The following is a 27,592-nucleotide window of genomic DNA, read 5'->3' on the forward strand; positions in this document are numbered from 1 at the left end:
AGTGTGTGGGTTGATCTGTGCTCATTCAGCTGGTCTCTGGGCACACGAGTTGTTGGTCAATCTGAGATCTGGAGCATAGATCAGGTGGACTGACAGCAGCTGCCATGTGCTGCGTGTCACTGCATTGACAAACACAACTGCCTGCTTTCCAGAAAGGGAGACCAGCTCCAGGTGAGGTTGAAACTTGTGCATCTAGATAGCAAGGTAGATTTGGTAGCACTGACTTTGTACAGCACAGCAGCTGTTTGTTGCATCTGTGGCATTCCGGTATGTGGAGGAAGGTGAGGCACAGGTAGGGAAGGATGGGAGGTGGCAGTGGAAGTGAAGGTTTCAAACCTAGCTTAGAAACAAAAGGGAAATGGGAGTGAGTGGAGAAGTGGGAAAGGAGAATGGGATCAAGGGCTGTATTTGCCTCTCCTTCAAATGTGTTTGTTCATAAGGCAGCAGAAGCACTCTGCTTGGCAGAGCAAGGAAGATCATAATGATTTATCCCTACCGATCAGAAATGCTGCGAATTAAATCTGTTCCATACATAGTCTTCTTATAAAAGGAAAAAAAAGGAAAGAAATAAATCAAATTTCATTACATTGAGCTTATATTCTCCACGTGCCCATTAAGAAGGTTTTAGGATTTCCTTTTTAATTAAAGTAATGTTTGTTGAGCTTAGTATTTTCTTAAAGCATTTATTTTAATGTCTTTTCCCCCCATTCTAAAACCCAAACTGTAAGGAAGGATAACTGACCACAAAAAAGGCCAGACGTACTGAGAACAATATTTTTCACATTGCCTGGCAACAGGGAAAAGGTGATTCAAAGATGAAGAGACTCCGTAACAATGAATGTAATGATGAGACCTGTGTTTCGTCAGGCTGGGAAGGGTTCTGTTCTGATTGCCACAAAAAGAGCAATGGTCATTTTCAGTCTACTCTCAGCTTTGTCTGGGGCCATAATTTAGAGGCCTGAGATCCGAATAGGAAGCCAAGAACGCTGAATTCCAAACTTGACTGTAGTGGAACGCTCCTTGTGATAGCAGACAGTTTCTACTTCTCTGATGATGGATTCACTGTTGCCTAAAATGGTTATATTCGTAGGCGTCTAGAGCTGAGCTGGGAACGTCAGCTAAGGCTGTGAAGTCACTGGGACCAAAAGCACAGGGCATGCATTCTCCTGAACCTCAGCCATGCTTGCAAACGTCAGAAAGTGTTGTGAAGGTGTTTGGTGGAAATCTGAACTCCGTAGCATTGCAAACCGTTCTGGCAACAAAAGACATGAAGTGCTGTTAAAGCATTCTTTGCCTGCTTCTGTTGGACTCGGAGGTGATTTTAAAATATCAAGAAAAAGTCTTAATTTGGGAGCCATACCTATCTGTCTGCTCAGAGATGAGAAGATTACAGACCTTTATATATTGTTTTAAGTTGAACTGACAGAAAGTTAACAGTGCTTCTTTATTCTGTAGTGGCAATCCTGCTCATTCACTCCTTTAGATACAGTCTGCAAAAAGAAATTCCACAGAGCAGAAATAAAGTGCAATCCAAATAACTTGTTTTAAAAATAAATTGAACGTGAAATAACAAACATAGATGCAGCCAACACTTAGGGCCCAGATTTTACTGAAAAGACACACATGGGCTACGTTTATCTTTCACAAGTTTTTAAAAATTGATGCTCTGCAATTTATTCCACAAGCTGGTTTGTTTTAGTTTATGGGAGTTCTCTCAGTCCTTCTGTCTTTATCCATACCTCAGTGTGAAGGTAAAAAGTAATATTTCTGTTTTAGGATTTTATAGGAAAATTAAAAAAAAAACAACACTTGGAGGAAAGAGTTCCTTCCTTTATATTGTAATCCTTTTGAATGCTGTTGGTTATCCCTGGTCTTGCAGATTCTCATCTTTATCTATTTTCAAAGGGGAATCTTGTATCTATTTTCAAATAACTATCACCTCTGTTCTCATACACAAATGTGGGACAGTTTGTTTCTTCATCTGACTCTCTCTGTACAGCGTGGTGTGCTCTGTAATAAAGAAATCTGTTGGCTCTCATATACTGCATTTTTCTTGACATATTGTACAGGCATTAAAAAAAAAAGCAAAGGCAAGTCTCTACCAGCTGTATGAAATAGGCCTTAAAATGGGAACAGAATGTAACTAATCTGGGGTGACCCTGGAATGTGGTGTGAGCTGCTCCGTTCATCTTTATGAGATATGAACTCTTGTACGTGTCAGTGGAAATTCAGTGCTGTTACCATTAACCACTTCAGTCCTCAGGTAAGGACAAACAGCAACCGAAGAGGCTCAGAGATCTCTTGACTTGGTTTCTTGGGGAAGGAGTTATTTTCCTTCCTTTGGCCATATAGAAGAAACAAAGGAGCTGTGTGCGACAGATAGTCATATTGAAATCCCGTATCATTGATCCCGTTGGGTGTCCAGTGTGCAAAAAGAACGGCATGATTACAGTGGAACATTTTTAGTGTTTTTTCTGTGTAGTGTTGATTTTGCTTGATAGTCACAATTGATGTAATTGCTTCCTCTGCATGGTGCTTGGAGCCTGCATTTGCTACCTGCGCATTTCAGGAGGCAAATCATGGAGCACAGAAGGAATTCTATGCCTTAACACAGTATTTTGAGACAAGTCAGCTCGAATGGTCTTCTAGTCTTCTCCTACCTCTAGAAAGACACCCAGTGGTGCTCAGTATTGACATCACACAGAGATGAAATCTAAACAAGAGAGAACTTGCAAAAATGCACAGCTTTTAAAACTATGGCTGGAAATAGAAAAATGAGTTTCCAAAGCTTTGTAAGAGAGACAGTAGCTGTATACACTTGGAGTCCTGGTTGGGCAGTCTGGGATCATGTCACAGTTGTATAACTTAAGCAAGGGAATCTTTCATAGTTACATGTTATTAGAAGTTGCAAAGGTCTTTTAAAGTACAGAACTTTCCTTTTTCAAGTAATAAGTAGCTTTTGAGCCTAGAAGTTTGTTGTGTACGAGACAGTGCAAATGTGAGCACAGTGCAAATGTGAGCACAGAGGTCAGTAAGAGGTACAGACATCCCTGCTTTTGGGTCCAGACCAAATGCAAAGTTCATGTCCAGGATATTTCCTTATGAGCTCTGGGATATAAATGAAAATAACAATGTTTAATTTAGGTGAGGTCTACTTAAGGCTGTGTTGTCCTGTATAGCTGGTCACACCAACATATTTCTGAAGCACTTTTCCTTCTCATAAGCTGTGTCAACAGCAGAAAAACGTTGGGAAAAAAATATGTATATATATTTTAATCAAAATTGCTGTTTCATGAGTCATTTTGAAGATTCTGGGTTTTGAAATGTTCCGTTTGTTTGTTAGAGCCTTCAAGCAGGTAGCATGGTGCTGCACATTTTTCTTGCCATTCTTGAATTACTGACTGTAGGAGCTGCAGCAGTCACCCCAGGCATGCAGTAATGAAAGTTGTTCAGTACCAGTCATGCATAATGGGATACTGAATATCAGCTGGACAGCAACTTCTCTACAATAGCTCATTTTTCTGTGTTGGCACCTTTAGGGTTAATAATTTTCCCTTGCAGGGCTTTGATAGCCTCCTCCAGCACAGATGATTTTCAGTTTGTTTGAGCAAATCTGGACCTCTTTGGTCTTTCACTGGCATCGCGACTCGTCCAGCTGCCAGTAGTGGCGTCCCATTTCTCAGTGCTGTTGTGGTATATTTTGGACATCACATCCAAACAAAACCAAGAATGGGGATTTTTTTTTTTTTTTTTTTTAAGAAGTAATTGAAGAGAATAAAGCAGTAAGAAAAAAAAAGCAAATGACCTAAGTTTGGTCTTCACCACAAAGCCCACAATGCTCTGGGGACATCTAAGTATTTTAGGGAAATATTTCAAATCTATCTCTATTTTGAATGCAAGTTGTTTTAATTATACATCATTTCAGTTATTTGCTCAGTGGCCTTAATTAGGTAAACTCCAAAGCAACACGTGTTCACTGTTGGATAATTACTCTTCTGATAGCTCTTGCTCTTTTCCACCCACAACCTCAGAAGCTGATTTTACCAGCATCAGGGAAAACAAGATGCTGCTCGGGGAGGAGGAGAACTAGTGCCTTCAGGATTGTTTTTAGTGCTGATCTCATTGTTGCACAGACAGGTTCCCCTCTGTGTGATGTGCTCCTTTTCTCTAGGACGATTGCTGCAAAAGCACACAGAGCTGACTGCACAGTTCTGAGTGGTGCTCCCTGAGGTGTGCAGCCCCATCAAATCAACAGCACCGATTCTCATATGACATAACCTGGCATAACTCCAAACTCAGTTACCCCAGAATTTAAGCAGCAAGATAGCCAGAGCTGAACTAACCTGATTACTCATATGGAAGGAATTGCCTGATTGCAGCATTTGCACACTACTGTGTCAACCTCTTCCATTCCCTTCACGAGTGTTTAAGTGCAGAGATATAAATCAAAACTGCAGGACAGAAAAAGACAAAAGTTACCTTGAAGGATTCTGCTTCCATGAGATCCTTCTGGAAACCATTCCACTTTTATTAGATTTACTCTCTGTAAATTAGGATTAGTATTTATACGGATTTACGAAATAGCTATGGTTCTCCTGAAAGCAGGGTGAACGCTGAGGTGGAAGGCAGGGATTCTGTGCTCTTTTCATCTGGTACTGGTAAGTTACAGTATGTAGGTTAAAGGCCCCCTGATACCAGTGAAAGAGGAGATGCAGTTCCAGACATGGAAAATGCTTCAATCTCATGTATGCCAGCCAGTGATATTAATATTGCATAAAAAGCCAGTTGTCAGAAGGCCAGATTCCCTTCTCAGTTACGCTGGTGTAAACCAGACATTTTTTCCTTTCTTTCTGGAGACAATGAGTTTGCTTTCACATGTGCTCGAACATTTGAACGTTGACTCCAGTTGTCTGCCTTCGGAGACAATCTCTCAGTCTTTGTTTCAGTTTGCTTTGTGGAAAAAGAGGCAAAGTGAGTCGTTGATGTAGTGGGCACGTTTGAGAGTGCTTTGGTGCAGGAATCGCGTCACACGAGGCTCTGATGTGCAAGGAATTTGTAACTCTTGTTAACAACTCTGTGGGCTACTTTGTGAAGGCAGAGGTGGGGTAGGTTGTCTGAAATGTGCAATTTCACCAGTTTGGCGTGAGTTTCTGTTCCTTTGCAGGGAGAAAATGTGTTTTCTGGTTTGATAGTTACGAGAGAAGATAATTGTTCTTGATGGCATGGGAATAATGTTCACATTATTCTAGGAAGTCTCCGTCTTCATACACATAGGTATCAGCGTGTGCTACAGTTGATATTGTTGAAAGTTGAGTGGAAAATTCAGGTTTCTGTGTTTTGATAGTATGGTAAGATTGATAAAATGCATTTTTAGAAAGCTTTAGTGAATTTCAGACTTGTGCCATTTAGAGAATGGAAAAAAAGAAAGTGGTTTTATTACAGATCAAGTATAAATCTAAAAGCTTTTGAAAGAACCCCCAGTAGTTTGGAGAGAAGTTAGGTTTTGCAAAATATTGCTGGTTGACAAAGTGAATACCTGTGATGTAGGTATTTAGGTGTAACTGATGCACCAACTTCTCTTGATGGTGTGGCCTTCAAAAGTGTGTAGAGCATCTTTCATCAGTGTTCAGCAGTATAGTTTGATACCCCTTCGATGTGATTCATAAATTCAGATGAACAACCACAAGTCTGACTGTGCAGTCTTACTAGGGAAGAAGATATTACCATTGAAATGAGTCAGTTGTAACGGGAATAAGCCAGGATAGGACAGGAATAAATGTGGAGATGTATACTCCAGAGGATATAATAGTCATTTATGTCCTGATTACAACCAGGACGCAGCTCATTGTCATAAGCACCCACTGTAAGCTGAAAGGCATCCACTGAGATCTTAAACACTTCAGTCCCAAACTACCAAATGCAACTGATTGCCCTGCACGAGTCGAAAGTTGTTGTGTTTCTCTGCATCTTCTTTGCATCTCCAGTCATTTACAGCAGCCACAGACTGTCAGTGAATACAAATATCCCTGAATATCGCAGTCTCTGAAAATGAAGCTCAGATAACGAAAACATAGATGTTAGTCACCATGAAGGAGGTTAATGGCCTGTTTTGTGTAATTTAAATGCAGTAAAATCTTATGAATCTTCCTACAATTCTTACATAGTTTGTTTATTTCTGTCAGATATTGCTGGCCTTCACTTCCTAGTACTATCCACATACCTTAGTGTTGTGATTGGAGCTGGGTAGGAAAAACCCTGCATTGTCTTTCCAATTGTCACGATTCCAGTGTCTTGAAAAAATAAAAATCATACAAATAAGTAATCAAGAAGTGTAATGTACCAGCCAAACACTGAGAACTTTTCACTAGTAACAGGGAATTCTATTCTTGAAATGTCACAGTGATGCCTCGTGAGACTTGTAATTTGGGTGTCACATGTACCCACTCTTTGCTCTGAGTCTGGATGCTTGCCTGGACTGCATCTTCCTCTGCCATGCCTTTCCCTTTACAATGGGGCCGTGGGGCATGATGGGGAAGCTGTGGAGCACAGCCAGTGGAGGAGAATGGACTTTTGTGCTGCGATCCCTTTCACAATTTCTCCAGTTACCAGAGACTTTTAATGCCTCTCCATGTCACCTGTTTCTTCTCATCTGTACTCACCAAAAACTCGAATGTCATTCTCATTGCTTTCAAAGCGTGCCCTGACTGTAATTGTAGAGGACCACAGCAGCAAGCTCTGCCACTGTCTTTCATTAGCCATAGGGGTGGCAGCTATACAGAAGAGAAGATGGGCCTTCATGCACTTTCAGGGTACCTTGGCTCTTGAGGAGCTGTGTCAAAGCAGTCAGTGGCAAAAATCGTGGAGGTGCTTGAGCCCTTCTTAGACACCCATTCTGAGATGGCTGAATGATGTAAAGATAAAGCTGGTAGATGGCAGAGCTGTGGTGAGATTAATCATGCCTTGTAACATCCTAGTAGAGGGCAAACGTCGGTGCTTTTGAGAATGACTTGTTTGTGTGATGTGGAAGTGCAGCCTGTCTTTTCTGTGCAGAATTTGAAATCACTGCAGTGCAGTTTGGCTCTGTTGTACCCTGACCAAGAGTGCTGGGTATGAGGGGGAAGGAGCTGCTTTCTGGGCTGAGTATGTAACTGCAGAAATACGCTTGCAGTTAGTTTCTGACACCATGACAGTTTGTCTCCTTGGGAAAAAAAAGCAACAGCAACAGCAAAGAAACCCACAAGAGATTAGAGGGAGATCTAATATATTAAAAGCATGATTCATATACAATAATGAAAATGATGGTAAGTGGGTATTGTGTATTTTTTAGCCAGCGTCTAAAGGTTAAATGCCTCATAAATACTTTCATTGTTGCACATGTATGAGTATTTGACTAGTTCCCTAGAGTTAAAAAACAAAACAAAATGCCCAGCCAAAAACAAATAAAAAACCCACCAAAATGAGCACACTTGAAATGAAATGAAATGAAATGAAATGAAATGAAATGAAATGAAATGAATAGCGCTTGACCAGTACCATCTAGGTTCTTAGTTCCCCCTTTGTCCTTTCTTTTCAATGGAATTACTGTTAGTGGGTATATTTATACTTTGAAGAACATTGCTGTAGCTCTAGTCTGTTTTGCCAAGTCAAGTAAAATGCAATATCCACCAAAACAGAGCTGATTTTTATTAGTTGTAGTATCACTTGTAGTCGTGAGTCACATTGATCACACATATACATTGAAGTAAAATTTTACTTGACCTGGCAGTCAAGGAGTAACATGCCCATCTAAGGTCATAATTGCAGAGATAATTGTCTGCAAGGAAAATCTTGACTTACATCACTGAGCTGCTCTCTCTGAAAATAAAGGGACTCTGAAAATAGAGAGAGACTGAAATATTCTTCCACAAAATCTGGCAGAGGCAAGATTGTACCATAGAAATACACATTCAGAAGTTATCACATGAAGTTTTTTCTTGACTTAAAGTGTAGTGTAAAATAGCTGCAAAAAAAAAAAGAGAAATAAACAATCATAATTCACAGATTCTGATTTCTCTGGAATTAATTTTTGCTTCTTTGGAAAACTTTTAGTTTCTACTGCTAAGCCATTTGCAAGAATTTTACAAGGAGATCCAAAATGAACATGCCAAGCAATAGGAAGCATAGATAGTTCTTAGTCAAAGGCTTATGATCACTTAATTACTTAATTTTTTTATTATTATTTTTTGACAGTTAATGGTGGCTACAGTCATTGTAACTTGATCTCCGAGAAGAAGAACATGATGGACGTGGAGATGACGAGTAGCTCTGTACCAGTGTGCAGACAAGGGCTCTTCATCCACGCAGGAAACCCACTTATGCGAGACCACCCACTGTCCTGTGAGAGATTACTTCACGTCGGTCAGCTGAACCTGACACACTCTGATCTAAGGTATCCCTGCAAGTTTTATGGGTCTGTCTACTTAGCTCTTCTGGAATGCTTCCTTGTTGCTTTCTGTTTCCAATAGCGTCTCTGGGTATCCAAGCACCATACTGCAGGAAGAGTACTTTTGGCTTTTGCCTCTTTTTGGAAGTTCTTTGGATTCTTGTGTAACCATTCCACTCATCTGCAGGTTTTCACTGCAGGGATATGCTCGTGTGCTCAGGCAGCAGTCCAAGGCAGTGCCAGTAGAAGTCGCTGTATATGCAGCTGCAGCCTCTCTGCTTCTCTGTGTGGACTTTACTACCGTGCTCAAAAGTCAAGGAGAGTTTTGCCAGGTGTTCAGATAGTGTCACATTTGCCTCCTCTGTACTTTCCACACCAATGCCATGTCCCAAGCCAGTTTCTCTCATATGGCAATTTCACATGCCACCATCAAACCTACAGGAAGCCGTTTTTATATGTGCAGTATTTCCTTTAATTTTCGGTGTTCCCATACAGCCACATCCTCAGCATTTGTTTTTAAGGCTGTAATGTGAAAATTTGGTCTCTGGTTTTGATATATACAATGTAGTTGGATATGCTACGAACAGAATCTCTATTTAAACATTTGCTATAAATTAATTGTATGAAAACACATTATTTTTTTGTTGTTGTTACAAATTTAACAGTACCAGATTTTAAACAAGTACCCTAAACAGACATCCATTGTGAATACAAGCCTGCTATAAATTTAAATCTGTCCATCCATTTTAATTACTTCTTTTTGGCAGCGTGTATAATACAGAATAATCTTGAGCTTTTTGAAGAGCTGTAGAAAAGAGAAACCTCAATAAAGCAGCAGCCTTTATCTTAGACACTTGGAATAATTGGCATGGTGCTCTGCATGGTACTATCAGACCCAAATATCCATAGTCACAGCAAAAGGAAATATGAACTATAGTTTGGTCTTGGAAATCTGGCAGTTTCTGATTTTATTGTACATGTTTATGTCTTATTTCCCCTTTTCCATTTACTTCTGGGTTAAGAACATCTGTGTTTTTAGGAAGAGAACACGCAGCAGTGTGGTAAGGAAGTGGAAAGAGCTGTTTGTTTGTCTCTTTGAAAAGAACAAATAATATCCATGCCACATAACAAAATATTCTGCAATTGCTACAGAGATTTGTAGATGATATTGCAGCTGTATTCAAGTGTACTTCCTCCCAGCTTCTTTGTGATTCAATGTGGGATTGCCACTTACTATGCTTTTTTATCCTGTCAGTGAGTACAATTATGAAACAAAGATAATTAGGGCTGTAGCAAACAAAAGGAGGAAGAGAGTAGTACACTGCTTAGATCTTTTTGAACCTTTTTGTAAAACCTATAATGAGGAAATGACAGATACCTGCATACCATGGTCACAGTACCCAACCTTGGAAATATGAACCCCTTCCAGTTCTTGTTTGAGAAGGATTCCCAGAGCAGCATAAAGGGTTGTCTTCTGCATAACATGAGAAAGTGGCAGGTGACAGGCCAAATCCTATCCCTTTATTTTATAGCATGGTCTAAAACCTGGAGGTTCTGCTGCTTGCTAAGCAACAGTTCGGAATTGTTCAGGGAATACCTTGAATGTCCTTTCCATTCCTTTATATGTTGTCACGCTCTATTTTTGTGTCTACCCAGGCAACATTGCCTTTGTCTGCATAGGATTCACAAGGTAATGCCAATGCCAGCTATGGACCCCTGAGATACCATGTCTAATGTTGTCATCACATACATGGTACAGAGCCAGAACCTTGGCGTGCGAGAGAAGGTGGACAGCAGCTGGGATGATTTCTGTTTGCAGTGTTTGTGACAGTAAATATTCTTGATGAACAAGTAACAAAAAACAAGAGATTTCTCTGAGGATCTTGGAACAGAAGAACATGGCTGGAGTAGGGGCAAATGCCCATCATGTTCCAGTGAATTCAGTGGGAGCTGAGAGTGCCCTGTACCTCCCCAGATTTCAGCCATCCTTTTCTGATACAGGAGAGTTAAGGGCTGGAAGTGACAGATGTCAGTGCATAGAAGGCAGTGCAGATGGTTTGGTTGCTCTGTCCAGCTCTGGTGACCAGCATGGAAACAAGGAGAGATACAAATTCAGACAAGTTTTCTGAACTGATCTCTGAACCACTCTGCTTTTCTTGGATATGCAGTGTCCAAAGAAAACCCAAACAAATCAGAGAGCATTTCCCCTGGCAATACAAAATTTCCCTCAGGATTTGGGGTTATCATTGGCTTTGTCTTTTCTTCCCCTCGGTGCACTGAAACTTGTTATCGCCGTCAGCTTCTCTCTGAATCACTTTATGCTGTAAAGTGCATTCTGGCAATGACTGCTTAACCCAAGAATCACAATCTCTCTTCATCCTGGCCCCTTCTTTTCCCACTCAATTATTACCTTTCAAGTTGTGCAACATAATTGTTGCTGCACGCTGTCTGTGAAGGTGATGTGTGTGGGACTGGAAAAGTCGTAATGCCTTCCTTACCACAACTGGAGTCAGCACTCAGCTGGTGTTGGCCTTTTGTCAAATAATCCATTATCAGATGGAGCAAACCCGCCCACACTGTGCATATAAAACCCAGGGAGGACACTGGAGCAGTCAGATAGTGTTGCAGAGGGTCTCTGGATGCGCGGCAGAACAACCCCCTCCAGCTTCTTAAAACTGTCAGTTACCACTGCTTGCACATTTACAGTGGCAAGTGAAGGAGTGTCCGTTTGTTTTGTAAATAATCTGGAGATTTCAGATACTGTGGTCTTTTCCTCTGAGGGCAGTAGGGAATGCAGCACTTCTGGCATGGTGCTGCTGGCCTCGTGCTCTGGCTCCAGTTACCACGTAAGGGAGTCTCTTTGGAAGCACTGTTTTCCTGTCCTCTGAGAGGCTGCTGTTGCCCTGTGAAGGCCTTACACTCAGCTTTCGTGTGCTGAGCAGCAGTACTGTGGCCTCAGACCGGTACACAGATGCTCCCTGCAAAGGGATGCATTTTCATGGGGTATGTTCCCTTCCAGCCCGCTCCTGTCCATGTTCACTCACCTGGAAGCCCCCAGCGCAGCCCTCGCAGTTCTGTGTGCCCACACGGTGCTCTTTGTGCTGTCCTGCAATCTGCCGTCCCTCTCGCTCTCTTTTGGCCATTTGTTTCATATGAATTTATATTTATATCCAGGGATTATAAAGTCCTTAAGATGACACTGGCTATGCGTAGCAGCTCTGGAACCTGATCTCTGGCTGGAACAGCAAGATGCCATAGCAGGACCAAATAGCATAACAACTTGGTATAACAGATGCACAGTGTGTTTCAGACACCTTGTCTCTCTCACATCAGCTTTGCTTCCCCATCCCTTCTCCACACTCCCCAAGCTGGAAGAAATCTGCAGGGTTTTCCCTAGAATTGTGATGGCGAAATTCTGCCAGGAATACAGTTCACTTTCAGGCAATTTTGGCATTCAGTACATCACCACTTGACCATCAGGAAACTGAAACAAAGCCAGATTCTCCCTGCAAAGTTAATGATTGCGGGATATGTAAAGCACTTAGTGCTGAGGAGAAAGCTGTAGTGCCCAGAAAGGCATGGTTTCTGATCTGCATGAGCAGTCTGTCTTACCAACATGTAGGCAAAGCATGGGTAAGAAGGCTCTGCCAATGAGATGCTTGAATTTAGTGCCTTCATCTCTTTTGGTTTTGAAATATTCTTGGAAAAAGGTAGAAAACTCTTCTATGTGTCTCATATTTCGTGCTGTAGCTGTATCACAGCAGTACAGTCCTGATTCTAAGTAAGGTCTTGTGCTAGAAATGCAGGCTGATGTTGGTAGGAACTTGGGGAATGTAGTATTCAGATGATAAAGACATCTTAATCCATCCTGCAGGTACTCTGCACTGACTCCTGCTGGAATTCCTCACATGGATTTGTGGCAGGCTGGGAGCTTTACATAATGCTTAATAGTATGACACCAATTATCACGGGCTGAAATGTAAGGATTGCGTTAGCTTTATGTGATGTGAGAAATGTGTTGTGTTTGTTTTAGCCCGAGGCTTTGGGACCACTAAGCTGTGGTACAAACTGAATTATTTTGAGGAGTCCTCATACAGAAGAAGCTAAATAGTAGGAAATCTCATGCCTGGCATGGAACACTGTAAACCTTTCTCAGAAAGCCTTTAAAGCAGCATACTTTCTACAGAGCAGCAGAGCCACAAGCTAGTGAGGCGGAGTTTCCCAAACATGTGCAGTACAAGTTTTTACTAATGCTTATGCCACATATTTTACAGACATATGGTTCTGTAAATGTTAAAAAATAATGTATGAATGCTGTGTTTTTTTTTAAAAAAAAACCTCACCATCTGCAAAACCAGGTGCTTTAAGTTTACCCAGAGACCAACTGTGCAAACCTAAAGGGAGAAATTATAACTAATGGATTATGGAAGCCTCTAAAATTTTTAAATGTAATCTTTTTAAACTTCTGGTGGCAAAATGCAAGATCTAATTGTTCCATAGCAATGAATGGTGGGGAATTTCATTTCTCTCATGTCCTTAAAGCTTTTTATATCAAGCCCTACTGGCTGCAGACTGTTGTAGCTTAGAAACCTGTCACCAGTGGATGTATGTTGCCAGCTGTGTGCCTCAGATTGATAGAATTCTTTGACAGCTTTCGTTTGATGAGCAGGAAGTCTTTCTGAAGCTTTTTAAAATTTTATTTTTATTTTCTAATTGAGAGCTGTTACGAAGAAGGAGTTAGTAGTGCTTCCAGCTCCTTGTGTTTGTGGTGGTCTGATGGAAGCAATAGAGATGAAATCACCTAAGTCAAAAAATAAATGCTGTTTAGTCAGCAGCTCTGCAGTTTAACGTATGAATACGTCCACAATTTCTTAAGCATATATGTTTCTTCTTTTGAAATGTGTCAGATTTGTCAGCTACAGCATCACACAGAGTTGCCTAACGGCCAGGTTTTCTTCAGGTTTTCTTCAGCTTTTCTGGTGATAGCATCAAAAAGCATAAAATTCATTTATATGGAACATTTCAGCATAAGAGCCCTAGAGGACCTCTCTGGAGGGTTTATTAGTTCAGGTACAGCTTTCCTGCACACAGTTTCCTCTTACAGGCCTGGCACGTCGTTGCATGGTGAAGCCACAGGTTAAACCCAACCACGCTTTAGGGATATGTTAAGGCACTTCCACTGGTCCTAACCAACGACAGGCAGTTGGGTCATGCACAGTAAACATTTATCGCTGAGATTATTATTATTTTTTTTCATTTTAAAGCACAGGCCAATTGCTGACTGCTTGGAGGAAAACGTTAGAAAGAAATATTTCCTGGAAGTTTTACTGAAAAGCCTATGTGGGATTCCTGCTTCCTGAGTGATTGAATTCAGCACGCATCAAAAGATGTTGAAAATCACTTCTGCAGAACCATCCTTTAGCACTTGTAGACCTGGGCAGATTATCATATGAAAAATGGAAATGAAAATACGTAGTCTGCCAGTTTAAATCTCCCGGTTGTGGACTTTTTCAGTTCAGTTCAGTTTTGACTGATGTCTCATCAGCTCTGGACCACGGGCTGAAATGAGCTATTCTTTATTCAGAAGCCATTTTTTTTTCCTTCACAGATCTCTCTCTTTTTCAATTCAGCGAATTATTTTAATTCTGTCACGTGTAAGCAGAATTCAGCTATAGCCTTTTTGGGTTTGTGTGAACAAGGCTGCCACGGAATTTTCCCAGTACACTGTGAGGAAAATACTGATATTTGAATAATTCAAAAAAGCCCAAAGCTCTCAAACTTCATTCTCAGCTATTGTTTTGCCCAATCTATTATGCATTGAAAACCTAGATTGTGATTGATGAATTGCCCGTAGCAGAGGTGGGGAGACTGGCTGTTCTGTGCATAACTCACTGTGTAAAATTAATCCTGTGTAAAACGATGCTGCCTTTACAGGGGTTGTAGAGGAAGCACTGCAGAATTTTTTGTTGTAATTGCTGCATTAGATGAGCAGCATTCGGCGGAGAGCGAGTGCTTCCATTCTCCAGGGCTTTACAAATGTTGTGTCCTGTACAAAAACGATAAATCCTGTGGTAGTCAGTGATGCTTAATACAAACTATATTACAGGTCACCCAGGTTTCAAGACTCAGTAGATTCTGCTGCTCCATGCCTGAATGGAAGTCACCCGGCTCAGCACATTAAACAAGAATGCCCCGGTGATTATAAGGCTCTGTCTGAGGCTTCCATGCACAGAAGGATTACGGAGGGGATGGAGCTGAGAGCCTCTGGTAGTCTGCATCCCGAAATAGACCTAATGAATAATAGCTTCACAAATTCACTTTCTTCCTACTTGTTTAATAATGAACACAGCTCCTCCCCGAGTCCGTTGTCACTTGGCACCCCTCAGCACTCAGCTAGGCTACAAGCAAGCAACCTGAAGAAGAGATGCCTCTCTGTTGTGCCGTCTTCAGCCGAAGGAATCGATATTGCAGCTATCATCCGCACATCACAGACGTCACTGGTCACCTGTGTGAATGGACTGCGAACTAATTCGGCTGGCATTTCCTCTCATCCCGTGGAGATCAGTCATCACAGTGCTCAGAAATCCTCTCGGCCCCAGTCTTGCTCTCAGCCTGGAAACTCTTGCAGTGTTCCCTCCCCTCCAGCATGCCTTGTACCTATTTCTGCTGAGTGTGACAGAGGTGACTGTGAGCAGATACAAATGCAGCAAGTCGAGGAGAATGGAAGTCTCAGCCTTATGATGAATGGTACTAGCATTCCTCATCAAAACACCTCCCACAGCACACAGAAGGTGAGTTTCCTAAAACAAGAACCAGCTGACGATTATTCCTCCACCGCTGATCTTTTCCGACATCATCAAGGGCTGCCTCCCCCTTACCATCTACACCAGCAGCTGAGCCAGACCCAAGGGACGCTGCCTCACGTACATGCCTCTATGTCTCCGAAATCCCTTCAGCCCAGTGAGGGGGATGAGCAGGACGTCGGCAATGGCAAACAGGTCTGTCGGTGGATTGACTGCAGTGCCACTTACGACCAACAAGATGAACTGGTCAGACACATAGAAAAGACCCACATTGACCAGCGGAAGGGAGAGGACTTCACTTGCTTTTGGGCAGGCTGCGTCCGCCGCTATAAACCCTTCAATGCTCGTTACAAACTGCTGATTCACATGAGGGTTCATTCTGGAGAAAAACCAAACAAGTGCATGGTAAGTCTGGAATATATTTGTTTGAATAGAAGCATATTACTCTGCTCTCTTTTTTGCTCTCCCTTTAACCTTACTCTAATACAGTTGTCGTGCTTTCCTGTAGCCATCTGCAGCAGGCTAAAGGAGAATTGGAGAAAACCTTAATATAGAAGGAAATGTTTGAGTAAGAAGCACCGTGGCTCTTGGAAAAGGGATTCGGTTTCCTTATACGAGAGCTTAGCTTTTAATACAGCGCTTTATTTTTTTAATATTCATTAAAGCATTAATAAAGTGATGATCAAAGCACACAGCAGTCACTTAACGTAAAACAAGTCACTGAGCCTCGGGTGACTTTTTTAATCGAGAAACATAAAACACAACTAATGAAATTCTTTTCATTCCTTCAGCTGAACAGTAACCCACAGATTGGTGAGTGCAAAAGTTTCAGCTGGTAGTTTGGAAAAGAAAAAGAAACTTGTTAAGGATTTTAAATAGTTAAAAGAATAGAAAGAGTATTTTCAATTACATTTTCAAAGGTTCTCAGGGACTTTTTTAATTTGTGAAACAGAGCTTTAAAAATAAGTAAAAACCATTGTTCTCTTCTGATCAAGAAGATGTAAACAACATCAGTGTTCCAAAAAGAAGATCTTGGGAATAGCACCATCTCTGCATCTGCCCACCATGATGACAATATGGCCAAACTAAAATAAAAGTTAATGACTTCCATTAAGCTTTCCACATGTTTGAGACAACAATGATATAAGACCCTGACTGAAACAGATGAAGCAAAACAAGTTTGACATAAGCTTCCAAATTGGGCCATGAAATTTGGAAAGTCTTACTTGTAACACCCACATGCGCACGCGTGTGCGTGCATGCACTTACACACACACACACACACAGACAAGTCCAAACAAAGGAAACGTCTCTGAGAGCAGGTTGTTGTTTGTGATAGGCAGAATCTTTGACTATATGTCTATTTTATTGTTTTGATCAGAGAATGATATAATGGAAAATGTTTGTAAGGAAAATCAAGACAAACTTTTCCATGGCAAGCTGTAGCTTTGTATGGAGCAACAGGAAAACATGCTTTTATGAAAAGCTTTCTTTTTTTTTTCATTTGTTCAGGGATAAGCTTGTTGGCTTACAATGGGTGTGTCAGGGAAGAAGAAGGAAAAAACATATTCAGTGTTTTACAAAACGTTTTAAGGCTTTTGTGAGTGATCACGCCATTATCTTCTATCTGCCATCAAATAAATGAAAAATATTATCTTAAGATCTGCACTGCTCAGTGGATATTCCCACAAATAATACTGGAAATAATGCAGATATTTCGAGAGCACCACCACATTGTCCAAGATAAAATGGAAAGTCTCTGAAGACTTACTTATTTATCTCAGCTTTGAGTGAATGAACCAACTCACTCATTTCCAGAAGTAGCTCCATCCGTATTTGAAAGCACAAAGGATTTTGAAATGCCTATAAATATCTTTGTTTTGGTCATAAATCGTCTAAGAATAATGAATGTTAGTTGCTTTTTACCAAACAAAAGCAGAAGTAAGCTGTGGAAGCCTGCAGATTTTATTTTAGCCTTCTTTTTTGTTTGACTGTTTTTAGCCATCTATAATGAAATCGGTCTTCTCCCCACTTTTATCTCACAGTTCTTAAAAGAAATATTTAAACATGAAACCCCAATTAGCTTTACTATCATGCTGAAAGATTCGCTGGACTCTATGGGTGAGGGAAGTTTTGTCTTTTTCTGCAAAATAGGTACTTGACAGGTATTGTATAGCAGAATTCTAATGTTACATTCCCATTCCTACAGGAAACTGGATAAACCAGAGACATTAAATCATGTAACATCCCAGCAAATGCTAACAACTTCCTCCTTTCAATTCTGTACATCTGCCTCAAAGGGCTGGCTTTTGGTAACATCACAAGGCTCAACATTATGAATAAGTTGGAAAAAACTTTACATCAGCAATTGCAGATAGCCTTCATGACACAGGTATACAGCCTTGGCATGGAAGCACATAGATGCGTAATTCCAGGAGACAGTGTAGTTGTTCCCCTACATGAGATAGCCTCTGTCATAATTAGGAGTTTTACCTTGCAGAGCTTGCACTTAACTCTTCTGTTCCCTGAAGAACCCTCTCCAATATCAGCTGAGTTATCAGTGTATTAAGAGTTACAAGCTGGGATCCTGTGTCGGAGCAAACCTGGATCCAAGCGGGCACATGAAAACTATGTCCTCTTTGCAAGCTTAGTTTTCTACCCTGGAAAGACCTTGATCTAGCAGAGACCAGATCCAAAGCTGCAACACAGCTTCTTAAAGTTATTAATATCAAGACGAGATTATTTGCCCAGTGAATTCCATTCCATTTTAAACAAGGGTTGCTGTGCAGTGTTTCAGTGTGCGGTGATGTCATGTCATTTTAAATGATGGCTTTTCTTTTGATGTGGTAATAATTGTGCTGTTATTCCTGCAAATTAAGAAGGTAGTTCATTCCGTGTCTATACAGCCCTGAGATTTTGTTTCATTTTTGCTGTAGCTCTGTTGAAGTAACTTTACATCTCTTGCTATTTGTAGTAGAGATTTTCTGTCGCTATTCACAATTACCCATTGTAGTTTTTTTAAGCCCTTGATTTTGTTCCCCTTGGTAAGATTACAGGCTGTGAGGTACCGGGCTGCTCAGGAGAAGCAAACAGCGAGCAGCCCTCCGCCACCATACATAAAAGTATTTTTCCATGTAAAATTATTAATTTCTTATGGCAGGCTTTGCTACTATGTACTGTAATAGACAAAGGAATTTTGGAATTCAAGCTACTTGAGAACAGGAAATACATGAGACATTTTGATTGAAAAGTAAATGGTTCACTAAAACTGCAGTTAATCCTTTTATTATCTTTCCAACAGCAGTTTCCACAATACTTTCATGAGGTAAGCTTCCTTCAGTCCAACTGTAACACTCTCATCGTTACAGCTGGTTTAAATTTAGCCAGTCTGCTTCTTTCTTTACTACAGACGGTTGACAAGCAAAACAGTATCTGGTGCAGAGAAGTACTGATGTTGCAGATCCATATTCTGCTTGCTGTGTTTCGTTGCCAAAACCTGTACTATGAGTGCACTGTTTTCATACTCTGTTAAATATTCTAATTTAGTGGTGCCTTCTCGTCATTGTGTCCCTCAGTTTGGTTTTTCCTTGGGCTCTGCAAGTAGTCTAAAGGAAACTACCTAATCTCTTTGCAATATCCTGTTATGTTTCATACTTAACTCATGTTATTTTAGTTTTATTAAATTTGGGGTTCATCTGCATTATAATCAAAAATATATCCAACAAAAATAATGATGCAATGCCTTTAAGACTTTAACTTCTGAAGATTAATTTCATGCTTTTTTAGATTTGATGTCCCAGACAATTGGAATTTTGATTGTCTGAGACAGCAAAAATTAGCGAGCTTAAATGGTTTTTATTTAAAAAAAAAATTCGTTTCTCATAGATGCATCTTTTGCTGTCTTATAGTTCTTCCAGTACTTTGGTGGGTAGAACCCTGCTGATCTCTAAATATTGCATCCTTGGTTTAAGTCCCTGCTTGTAAATGTAGATTTCGTTGTCTGGAATTGTTTGATTTGGAAAAATCCAAACATGGCTTATCAGCTTATCCTCTTGCACTTCTGTGGCTTCATAAAGAGCAGCAGATGAAGTTCTCATCACTGTGAGCTTATGTGTTCAGGGAAACTCTGTTGCAGGCCCTCACAGACCTGAGAAAAATACATGTGCCTTTATGGAATCCCCACATATGCCATTTATGTTTATAGAAATTGAGTATGGTCACATTTGTGCCATCCCTGGAGGCAGCTGGACGGTGATAACAGCCATTGTTATTCTTTCCAGTTCATGTGTTTCAAAGAAACAAATGCCTCCCGTGTGCGTTTCAGCCCTGCCTGTGGGCATTGTGTTTCTTAGGTAGATAAGGCTTTGAAGCAAAATCTTTCCTTCTTGCATGTGTGTAATATATTCCGTTTGGGAACAGTCTCGGTGCTGTGATTTGGGTGCTACATCCGTGCACTGTGAAACTCAGCACTTGTGCTTTTTGCAATCAACTCTTGAGTCTCTGAGGGAGAGGCACTGAAGGTACTGCACTGGTGACTCAGATGATAGGTAACTTGCCTAAAGGTGTCTTTAGGGCCTTTACCTAAAGGCACCTTTAGGCAATTCCAGCTTACCAGCGTGGCTCCTGTATTCGAATCACTACATCACACCAACTAACCATTGGCAATTCTACCTATGAAACAGATCCTTGTGCAGATTGCAGGAGAGATAGTGGGCATGCTGTGCTTCCTGTTATTTTCATTGTACGCCTCTGACGCGGCTGGTTTCACATGGCATAGACCTGTGAAAACTTCCAGCTGAGTATGAGAAGGTGCTGCCTCTGTAACACATCAAGGACTGAGACCTGTTAGCACACCTGTGGGCAAAAAGGGCTTGTTGAGCACATTGGTGTTACTGCTGAGGAAACCAGTGGGGAATCTCGGTTCCCAAAAGACAACAAGTATTACTCTATCTGCAGTCAGTGGGGAGCCTTGTCCAATGAAGCGTGGTGGGCAATACTGAGATCTCAGTGGGCTACATCTGGTGAGTCTGACAGTCTTGCATCTGCAGGGAGGAGAGGTCTGTGTGCACAAGCTTGCATGCTTTGGAGTTCCTTCACCTAAACAATGTGTTTCCATGCCTGACTTGAGGGAATATTGTGGAAATCTGCAGTGTTTTCATCTCTTAGTGTGGATGGTGTCATGTGCTGATGCCAAAGAAGTGCTTGAACAAAACAGTATTAGCCTCACTTTCTTTCCTTTGAAGTCAATAGTAGGAAACATCCATTCTATCAAAGCTGCCTTACCGCAGATCTCTTTTTATTAGGTTTTTCTGATGGCATTTCCCGATACTGTCAAGGAACTGCACTATTAAAAACACTGTGATTAGAGGAGAAGTAGATGGCAGAGCAGTGGTTTGGTGAAAATGCAGTGTTTATTTGTTTATGAAACCCACTACAGATTACAGGGTAGTGCAGATGGCTTTAAAGACACACTAACACTGGAGGGCAGGCTGTTAAATGTCACCATGTTGGTTTACCAGCAGCAGCTGGTTGAATTTGAATTCTTTCCTGTCCACAGCAGAGCTCCAGCCAACAGATCTTGCAGTTTGCTCTGTGTCTGGGCTTGTCCCGTACTTCACTGCTGTAGAACAAGAACCTAAACTGTTGTTCTTTTTGCAGACAGGAGGCGTACTGCAGTGCAGTGCAGGGTTGTGGTGTCTTCAGGGGCTCCACTCCTGCCTGCTGAAGCAGAGCTGGTGGTGTCTCCCCCTCTGGATTATCAGCTCCCCACCATGAACATTGGGAAGAACATTTAGGACATTCTGTGAGGTGCTTTATTGCAGGGTGATGGAGAAGGATGCTGTATACTGGCATAGCGTGGGACTTCCACAGAGGGGGCTATCAAATACATGCTTTCTTAGCTTACAAGAGAATTTAATTCCATCAGGTTTTATTTAATTTGACTTGATAAATGATTCCGTAATTGGGAGCCTGGTTAAAACATAATAATTATTTTTGGCTGCAGTCTTCCTGCTATATTTATGCAGAGCTAATGGCTGCTTGTAGATATTGCTGTTCATTCTGAGATAAAGCAGTGACATCACCACAACATAGCGAGTATTCACTCTGTGAAACTCACTGCCATAAGATATAATGGAATTATTTAGTACTGCTGTGGTTTCTCACAGCGCTGGATAATTTCCACTATTAGAAGTCAGAATGTCCTCAAGCTAACGTGTCAGGGCAAAGCAGGCAGAGTGGTTTAGGTGGACTTGTGGCACAAGGATGGTTGTTTATTGCCATGTTCCAAAACAGAACTTTTACTAGATATTCAAGGCCAATTATTTCAAACCAGTAGCAGAATCATTGCAAAACAGTTTTGAGTGGAAAGTTGTCAGTGAAGCTGGATCACGTTCATTTTGGAAAACAAAATGATAGGGGAACAGGGAATGGGACTGGAGGGTTTTGTTACTAGTGGCGTTTCTTAAACACTGGAGTATTTTGGAAATAATGAAATGTTTCTGTAATTTAACTCATCTTTTTTGACTTTCCATTTCAGAATGAAAAGCACTGAACAAAGAGGCTTTTTACGTTGTGTAAAACCTCTCCCTCTTTGATTTACCTAGTGTTTTTATTTCACTAGAGCAGTCCCTAAACAATTGTATTTCAGCTCATCCTGAACTGATTTCTTCTCTCTTCATTCTTCAGTGTTTTGATTTGCCCGATGAAAAAAAAAATAATTAACATAACCCCAGCTGCACATTATTGGAGGGGAAAATGCACCGCTTTCCCCAAAAGCAGCAGAGCTGTGTCAGAATCCTAAACACTAAGCTTCCGACAAATACCTGCCCATGTCTGATAGACAGAGATGACCCTAGAGAAACGTTTTTGTGTAAGAAATGGTTCTGCACGGTGACTGCAGAGCTTGGCTTCCCGTGACACAGAGGAGAGGGAGTTTCATCAGGACTGCTTCACACTGAGCTCAGTCATTCACATTCTTTGTCAGATCGTATGGGCTGAAGCATGCCCAGCTTAGAAACTTGAAATTTATTAGTTGTGACCTGGGATGTCTGGCTGCCAGACAAAATCCTAGGCATCGCTCCCAGGTCTTTTTAGAAGATTTTGCTAGGCTCCCTTCCTTTCCCTTTGCCCAGTTTGCACACAAAAATGACATCTCGATACCACGTTTTTATCTTTATCTCACTGTCCCACAAAACTCAGTTAATGATTCCTTCTCATTTTAAGACACAGAATTATTTCCAGCTCTGCTGTGGCCTGGCTCTGGATGATAGTCCACATGGAGATTTATTCAAACCCCCGTCTCAGTGCAGGCCTATAAACCTCTCATGGGGCATCACCTTTTGAAGATACTTTGCAAGCGGCCTCTTAACTCCCAATTCATTCCAGCTGCACCACGAGATCACTTTCTTTGCCATGCAGATCAATGAGTTGTATCAAATAATCACATCTGAGGATGCAAAAAGTGAAAGGCTTTCCAGCCTCTAAGCACTGGGTTTGCAATAACTTAAGGATTTCTGTGGCTCACCATTTCCTATCTAACAAAAGCGTGGCAAGGTTTCTTTTTCAGCTGTGCATCCTGTCTGGAACTAAATTGTCCGTCAGCTTCACTGCATGGATCTGCTTAGTAAAGATCAAGTGGTGCACCCAAGTCATGAGTTTTGGAGAGCTGTGAACTGTCTGCTTCCTGTAGGAACGTCTTAATATGCCCCAAAAGCACTCAAAGATGGGTCCAGCATTGTTTTCTTAGGGTAAGGTGTCTCCAGAAGGTGTGGGAAAACAGGTTGCCCTCAGTGGTGTGTGGCAGTTTGCAGTTACCTGGGAGCCCTGGCAGAGGATTTTTTCTCACTAAAATTTCATTTTTTAAGATTTTGCCTCTGAGCATTCCTATTCTTACCATTCAGAAGGTGGAAAGCTTGAAAGTTCTAAAATTTTAAGCAGTCCTTATGACTGCGTTCTTGAGGTTAAGTGCTTGGCTTTATTTTATTTCCGTGTATGTGTTCTGTGGGAATTATTATAAATGGCACGGGGCTGCTCTGAGCTCTTGGTGATGTAGCCTTTCTGAGCAGCGATTAACCTCAGAAAGAAAATAGCTTGAATCACCTGGCAGAGGGCTTGGTCAAATTAAAAAGCAGTAAAATTAAAGATTGTTTAAAAACTGTGCCAATGATATTCTCATTAATGTTTCTTATTACGCCAATACATTTTAATACTCCGTATTAGTGAAACATATGTCATTTAATAAAAATGTTAATCTGCATTTGCAGGCAGCACAAAGGCTGTATAGTACAGTCTCGGGGGAGAAAGAGGAATTTAGTGCGCATTAAAACTTTATGCAGTCGTTTATGCAGTTCTAAATGTGATGCATTCGTTTGTTCCTTCAGGGCAAACCAGCACCAGTTAGCCTTTAACAATCGGATGAGAAATAAAAAGCCATCGTCGCGCAACACGGGGCCTTTATGTTGGCTTGGGCTTCACAATGGGCCGGATTCTGAAACCTTCCCTGGCTTGATTAGCAAGCTGCCCAGCCGACATAATAATGTGCTCTTTAAACCAAGTATGTAGAAACTTGCCCTTCTGGCAGCTGGCAGTCCACAACGAGCAAGATTCTCAAAAGCAAAGCCCGAGTTCAGTTAGCTGTTGCTGGGATGTCCCCAGCTCAGACAGGGCACCTCTGAAGATGAGGTGCTCTTTCTGTCAAAGCAGACAGCGTATAATAGAGTTACTGAAATTTCATGAGCACTTGTGGAAATGTTGACCTTATACCTCCATTTTCATACAAATACAATGAAGTAAGTCTCTCTGGAGCAGAGCGAGGGTGAATAGTCATGGTGAGGTAGTGAGGCCAACAGTGTAATGCATCCATAATGACAGTTTGCCTCTCTAGTGGTTCTGTCGGCTGAGAATCTCAAAGCTCTTTCCCATTTCTGCCTGTGTTCAGCAGAAGTGCAGTGAAAGCTGTTGCACCAGATGCAGTTCAATTCAGACAAATTACTCTGCTATTTTCTGTCCCCTCTTACCCTTGTGTGGCTGTAAAGAAACTCAGAATTTACAGCAGGGTGCACGTGTCCAGCAGGGCACAGGGTGCCAGTGGTCTTGTGAGGAGTCCCTGGCAGAACAGGCAGGGACAAAGTGGGAAGACTTAAAGTCACTGTGAGGCTATAGACCTTTACTGATGAGAAAAAGACCTCCACTTCAGAGCATTACTCATCTGAGTAAGGGTGTGCAGAACTGTGCTTTTATTCAGCAACTTTCAAAGAAAATGTTGCCGTTACAGTATGAATTCTATTCCAAATTTTGCTTTTGTCTTCCCTTATTCTCCTTCTATTGTTGTATACAGACAACATGTCTGAAGAGATGCTCGCTCAGGTACAGTGTAACTGCAGTGTTAAATAATTGATCTTGATCTTTCTTTTGAAACAGCATCCAAGGCATTTAAAAGTGGGAAATGGAAAAAGCATGTTCTCATAATCCAGCTCAGTAAAGTTTGCACAACTGCTCTTTGTTTCATCATCCCTACAATAAATCTTTCATTTTTGCCAATTGAGAATGCCTACTAAATCTGCAAGTGATTACTTCCCTGAATTGTGTTGGGATTCTTGCAATACATTTTTCTTACATGGGTAATGATAAAATAAGAGTCCATCAAAAATACTTTATTGCCTGGCAGAGAGCCTTTCGTGAAATGGTTTTGATTCAGGGAGACTCTTCCAAGCATTTTAGAGCCGTTGCTTACAACTTTCCTTTAACCCTTGCATGGAGGGCTGCCAGGCCCTGGGAATGCCCTCAGTGAGCTGCAGAAGCAGGACCTGGGTAGCAATTCTGCTGCAGCCTGGGGCTTGGGCTGCCTTCATGCTGTTCAACCTGCGTTTGTAGAGGCTATTGTGTTACTATTAGATTGGAAAGCTGATGAATGTCAGACTGGCAGGAACCTTGTAAAGCTAATCTGATGTGTCCTTGCTGATATGATTTCACTCTGTTTCAGTGAGAGAGAGAGGAAGATGGAGTATTAAACAAAATAGCAGGAAAACACAGGGCAAAACCGGTGGAGCCTTGTAGTCACTGAGCCCAGCCTCTGCAGTCCCAGGTATCATGCCCCATGACAGTAACCCTTTCAGTACAGCCAGAGGCACAGAGTACTTTATGGCTGTGCCTTTGGGAAAGATGCAGTGACAGCACTGCAACTTGAAGTCAGGAACTTCCAAAGCGATGTGAGACAAATCCAGCTCTGTTTTTCCAGACTTTCAGAATGAGTGCAACTACATTTGACTGCCTTCATGCAGGAACTGACCAGCTGCAAAAATTACTGTGCTATCTATCCATTGTGAAGGGATCCAGTTCCCTGCTGATGTCAAGCACACTGTCTCCACATAGAACAAGGCCCATGAGGTTACTGCTGGAATGGCCCAAATTGTGATGCCTGAAAACGTGTTCTAGTACTGCAGGAGAAAGGGCTCTGGCACGAGATCTACCGTGTGGGCTTGCTGCACTCTCGGAAAACCAGCAGTAGACCTGACTCAGTGCAGAGTGTGCTCAAAAAAACCACATCTAATGCTTGACACGTTGCCCACTTGCCTCTGTGCAGTAAATTCTCTAGTCAGACATGACATCGGGAGAGAAGAAAAAAGAATATGTGAAAAATATATTAAAGCATCGCAGTTATTCCTGCATATCCTCAAACATTATCGTCTTGGTTTCAGCCGGACAGAATTGATTTTTTTCACAGTGTCTGGCGGGGTGCTTTGTTAGCCTTAGGAGAAAAACAGGTGAGGGATTCTGTATCATCTCTCTTTCACAGATGGATACTGAAAAGCAGCAAATTTAGAACTTCTTAAACGAAAGGCTTTTTAACGCAGGACAAAGCAGAAGGGATCGGTGTGGAAGGAACCGTTCTGAACGCTGGCATCCTGCTCTGTGGGACGTGGTATCTCTAACCTTCCATTGCTTGCTCTCGGGGAACTTGTAGCTGGGCCACTGGAATGACAACACGTTTGAAACATGAATATTTGTAGCTGCATTACTTCATTTCTGGTGCTGTAAAAATACCATTCACATAATGGGGTAACGGCCTGCAAGTTCTCATGATTTCAACTGTTTTGGAGTTTCAGGAGTTCTGTTCCTTTGTGGCAAGCATCCATCTCTCATTTTAACATCTTTGGCACTCGCCTAAAGGATGGGAAATTAAAAAATGATTAAGGGGACAGAGAGACAGTCTTTTAAAGAAAGATTAAAGGAATTAAGGGCTGGGGAGTAAAGAGCAAGGGAAGGGAGGGATTGTTTAGAAGAGAGTAGAGCATACAAGTGGGGGTGATCAGGCATAACCAAGCAAAGGAAAACTTAAATCTAATCTTTCAGTAGAAGCTTTCTAACTATGAGGTGTATCTTAGACTGGAACAGTTTCACAGTGGAAATACTTGGTGCACAATTGTGTGAAGAATATGAGCTAAGCTGTCTGAACAACTGGAAAATATATAGAAGATCTTGATTTCTGCTGTTCTGTGAAAATCGATTGTGTCATTAGGCATAGGAAAAGGAACTGCATTAACATTCATCAGAGTAAATGTTAAGCCTGCAGATGTCTATGCTCCAAAGGTATTATTTGTGTATTTTGTCCTCATAGTGTTGCTGTGAAGAAGTGAGGGACAGTGAATGTGTGGAGGTGGTGCTGGGCAGCCCCCGTATTGTGGGTCCCCCTGTCCTTGCAGGCAGGACTATTGGAGCATTTCACAACTGAATGCTTGCTTTACACTTGGCAAGTATGAAATCAGGGATGACTGGCTAGAGCAGTCGACTTACCACAAAAGATACCTTCTGTTTTGTTTTGTTGTTACCAGATTTTACCTTTGTAGAACAAAGTGTTTCTTCTCACCATGAATGAAGGGTCTGCTATTCATTCCAGTGAATGCTATTGTACTGCATAAAGCATTGTACCAGAAATGTCTGTGCTGAGATGTACGGATGGTTTATTTCTGTTGGCTGTTTAGGCACATAAAGGTTGTTGAGTGCAGCAGCTTCACCTGAAGATTCCTGGTTTAGCTTTCTTCAGGCAGTGAAATTCAAGTTTTGGTTCAAGCTTGATATTTTGCTGTGCGCTCATCCTATTGTTCTGTGCTTTGGCTAAGAAGGGATGTGGGACACATCTGCACTGTGGATGTGAGGGATGCACCAACAGGGGATTACAGTCAAGTATGCTAAGCAAAACTTGGGGAGAAAGAGGCCAGCTCACTCCTAACCATCTCTGCTGCTGTGTGCATACTTGGGCCTATGCTGGCCAATTCTTTGGTGTCTCTGAGTATGATTGATGGCAGAAAAACAAGGCAATGACAGGCATGGTAATGCCTTGCTGTTATATATTTGACATGGATTGAGA

At 41.5% G+C, this 27,592-nt stretch overlaps 1 protein-coding gene across 2 annotated transcripts in view; it reads left to right on the forward strand.

Annotated features, from left to right (window-relative positions):
• The window catches only part of GLIS1 (GLIS family zinc finger 1), a 178,067-nt gene that overhangs the window by 72,650 nt on the left and 77,825 nt on the right, over positions 1–27,592 (forward strand). For both annotated transcript variants that reach the window (XM_052666385.1, XM_052666384.1), the window contains exons 2-3: positions 8,230–8,428; positions 14,529–15,630. In XM_052666385.1, coding sequence (XP_052522345.1) covers positions 8,230–8,428; positions 14,529–15,630 — 1,301 coding nt within the window. The remainder of the gene's footprint in view (positions 1–8,229; positions 8,429–14,528; positions 15,631–27,592) is intronic.

Source organism: Tympanuchus pallidicinctus, unplaced genomic scaffold, assembly GCF_026119805.1.
Source record: "Tympanuchus pallidicinctus isolate F22 unplaced genomic scaffold, pur_lepc_1.0 scaffold7, whole genome shotgun sequence".
In the NCBI taxonomy this organism is placed as follows: domain Eukaryota; kingdom Metazoa; phylum Chordata; class Aves; order Galliformes; family Phasianidae; genus Tympanuchus; species Tympanuchus pallidicinctus.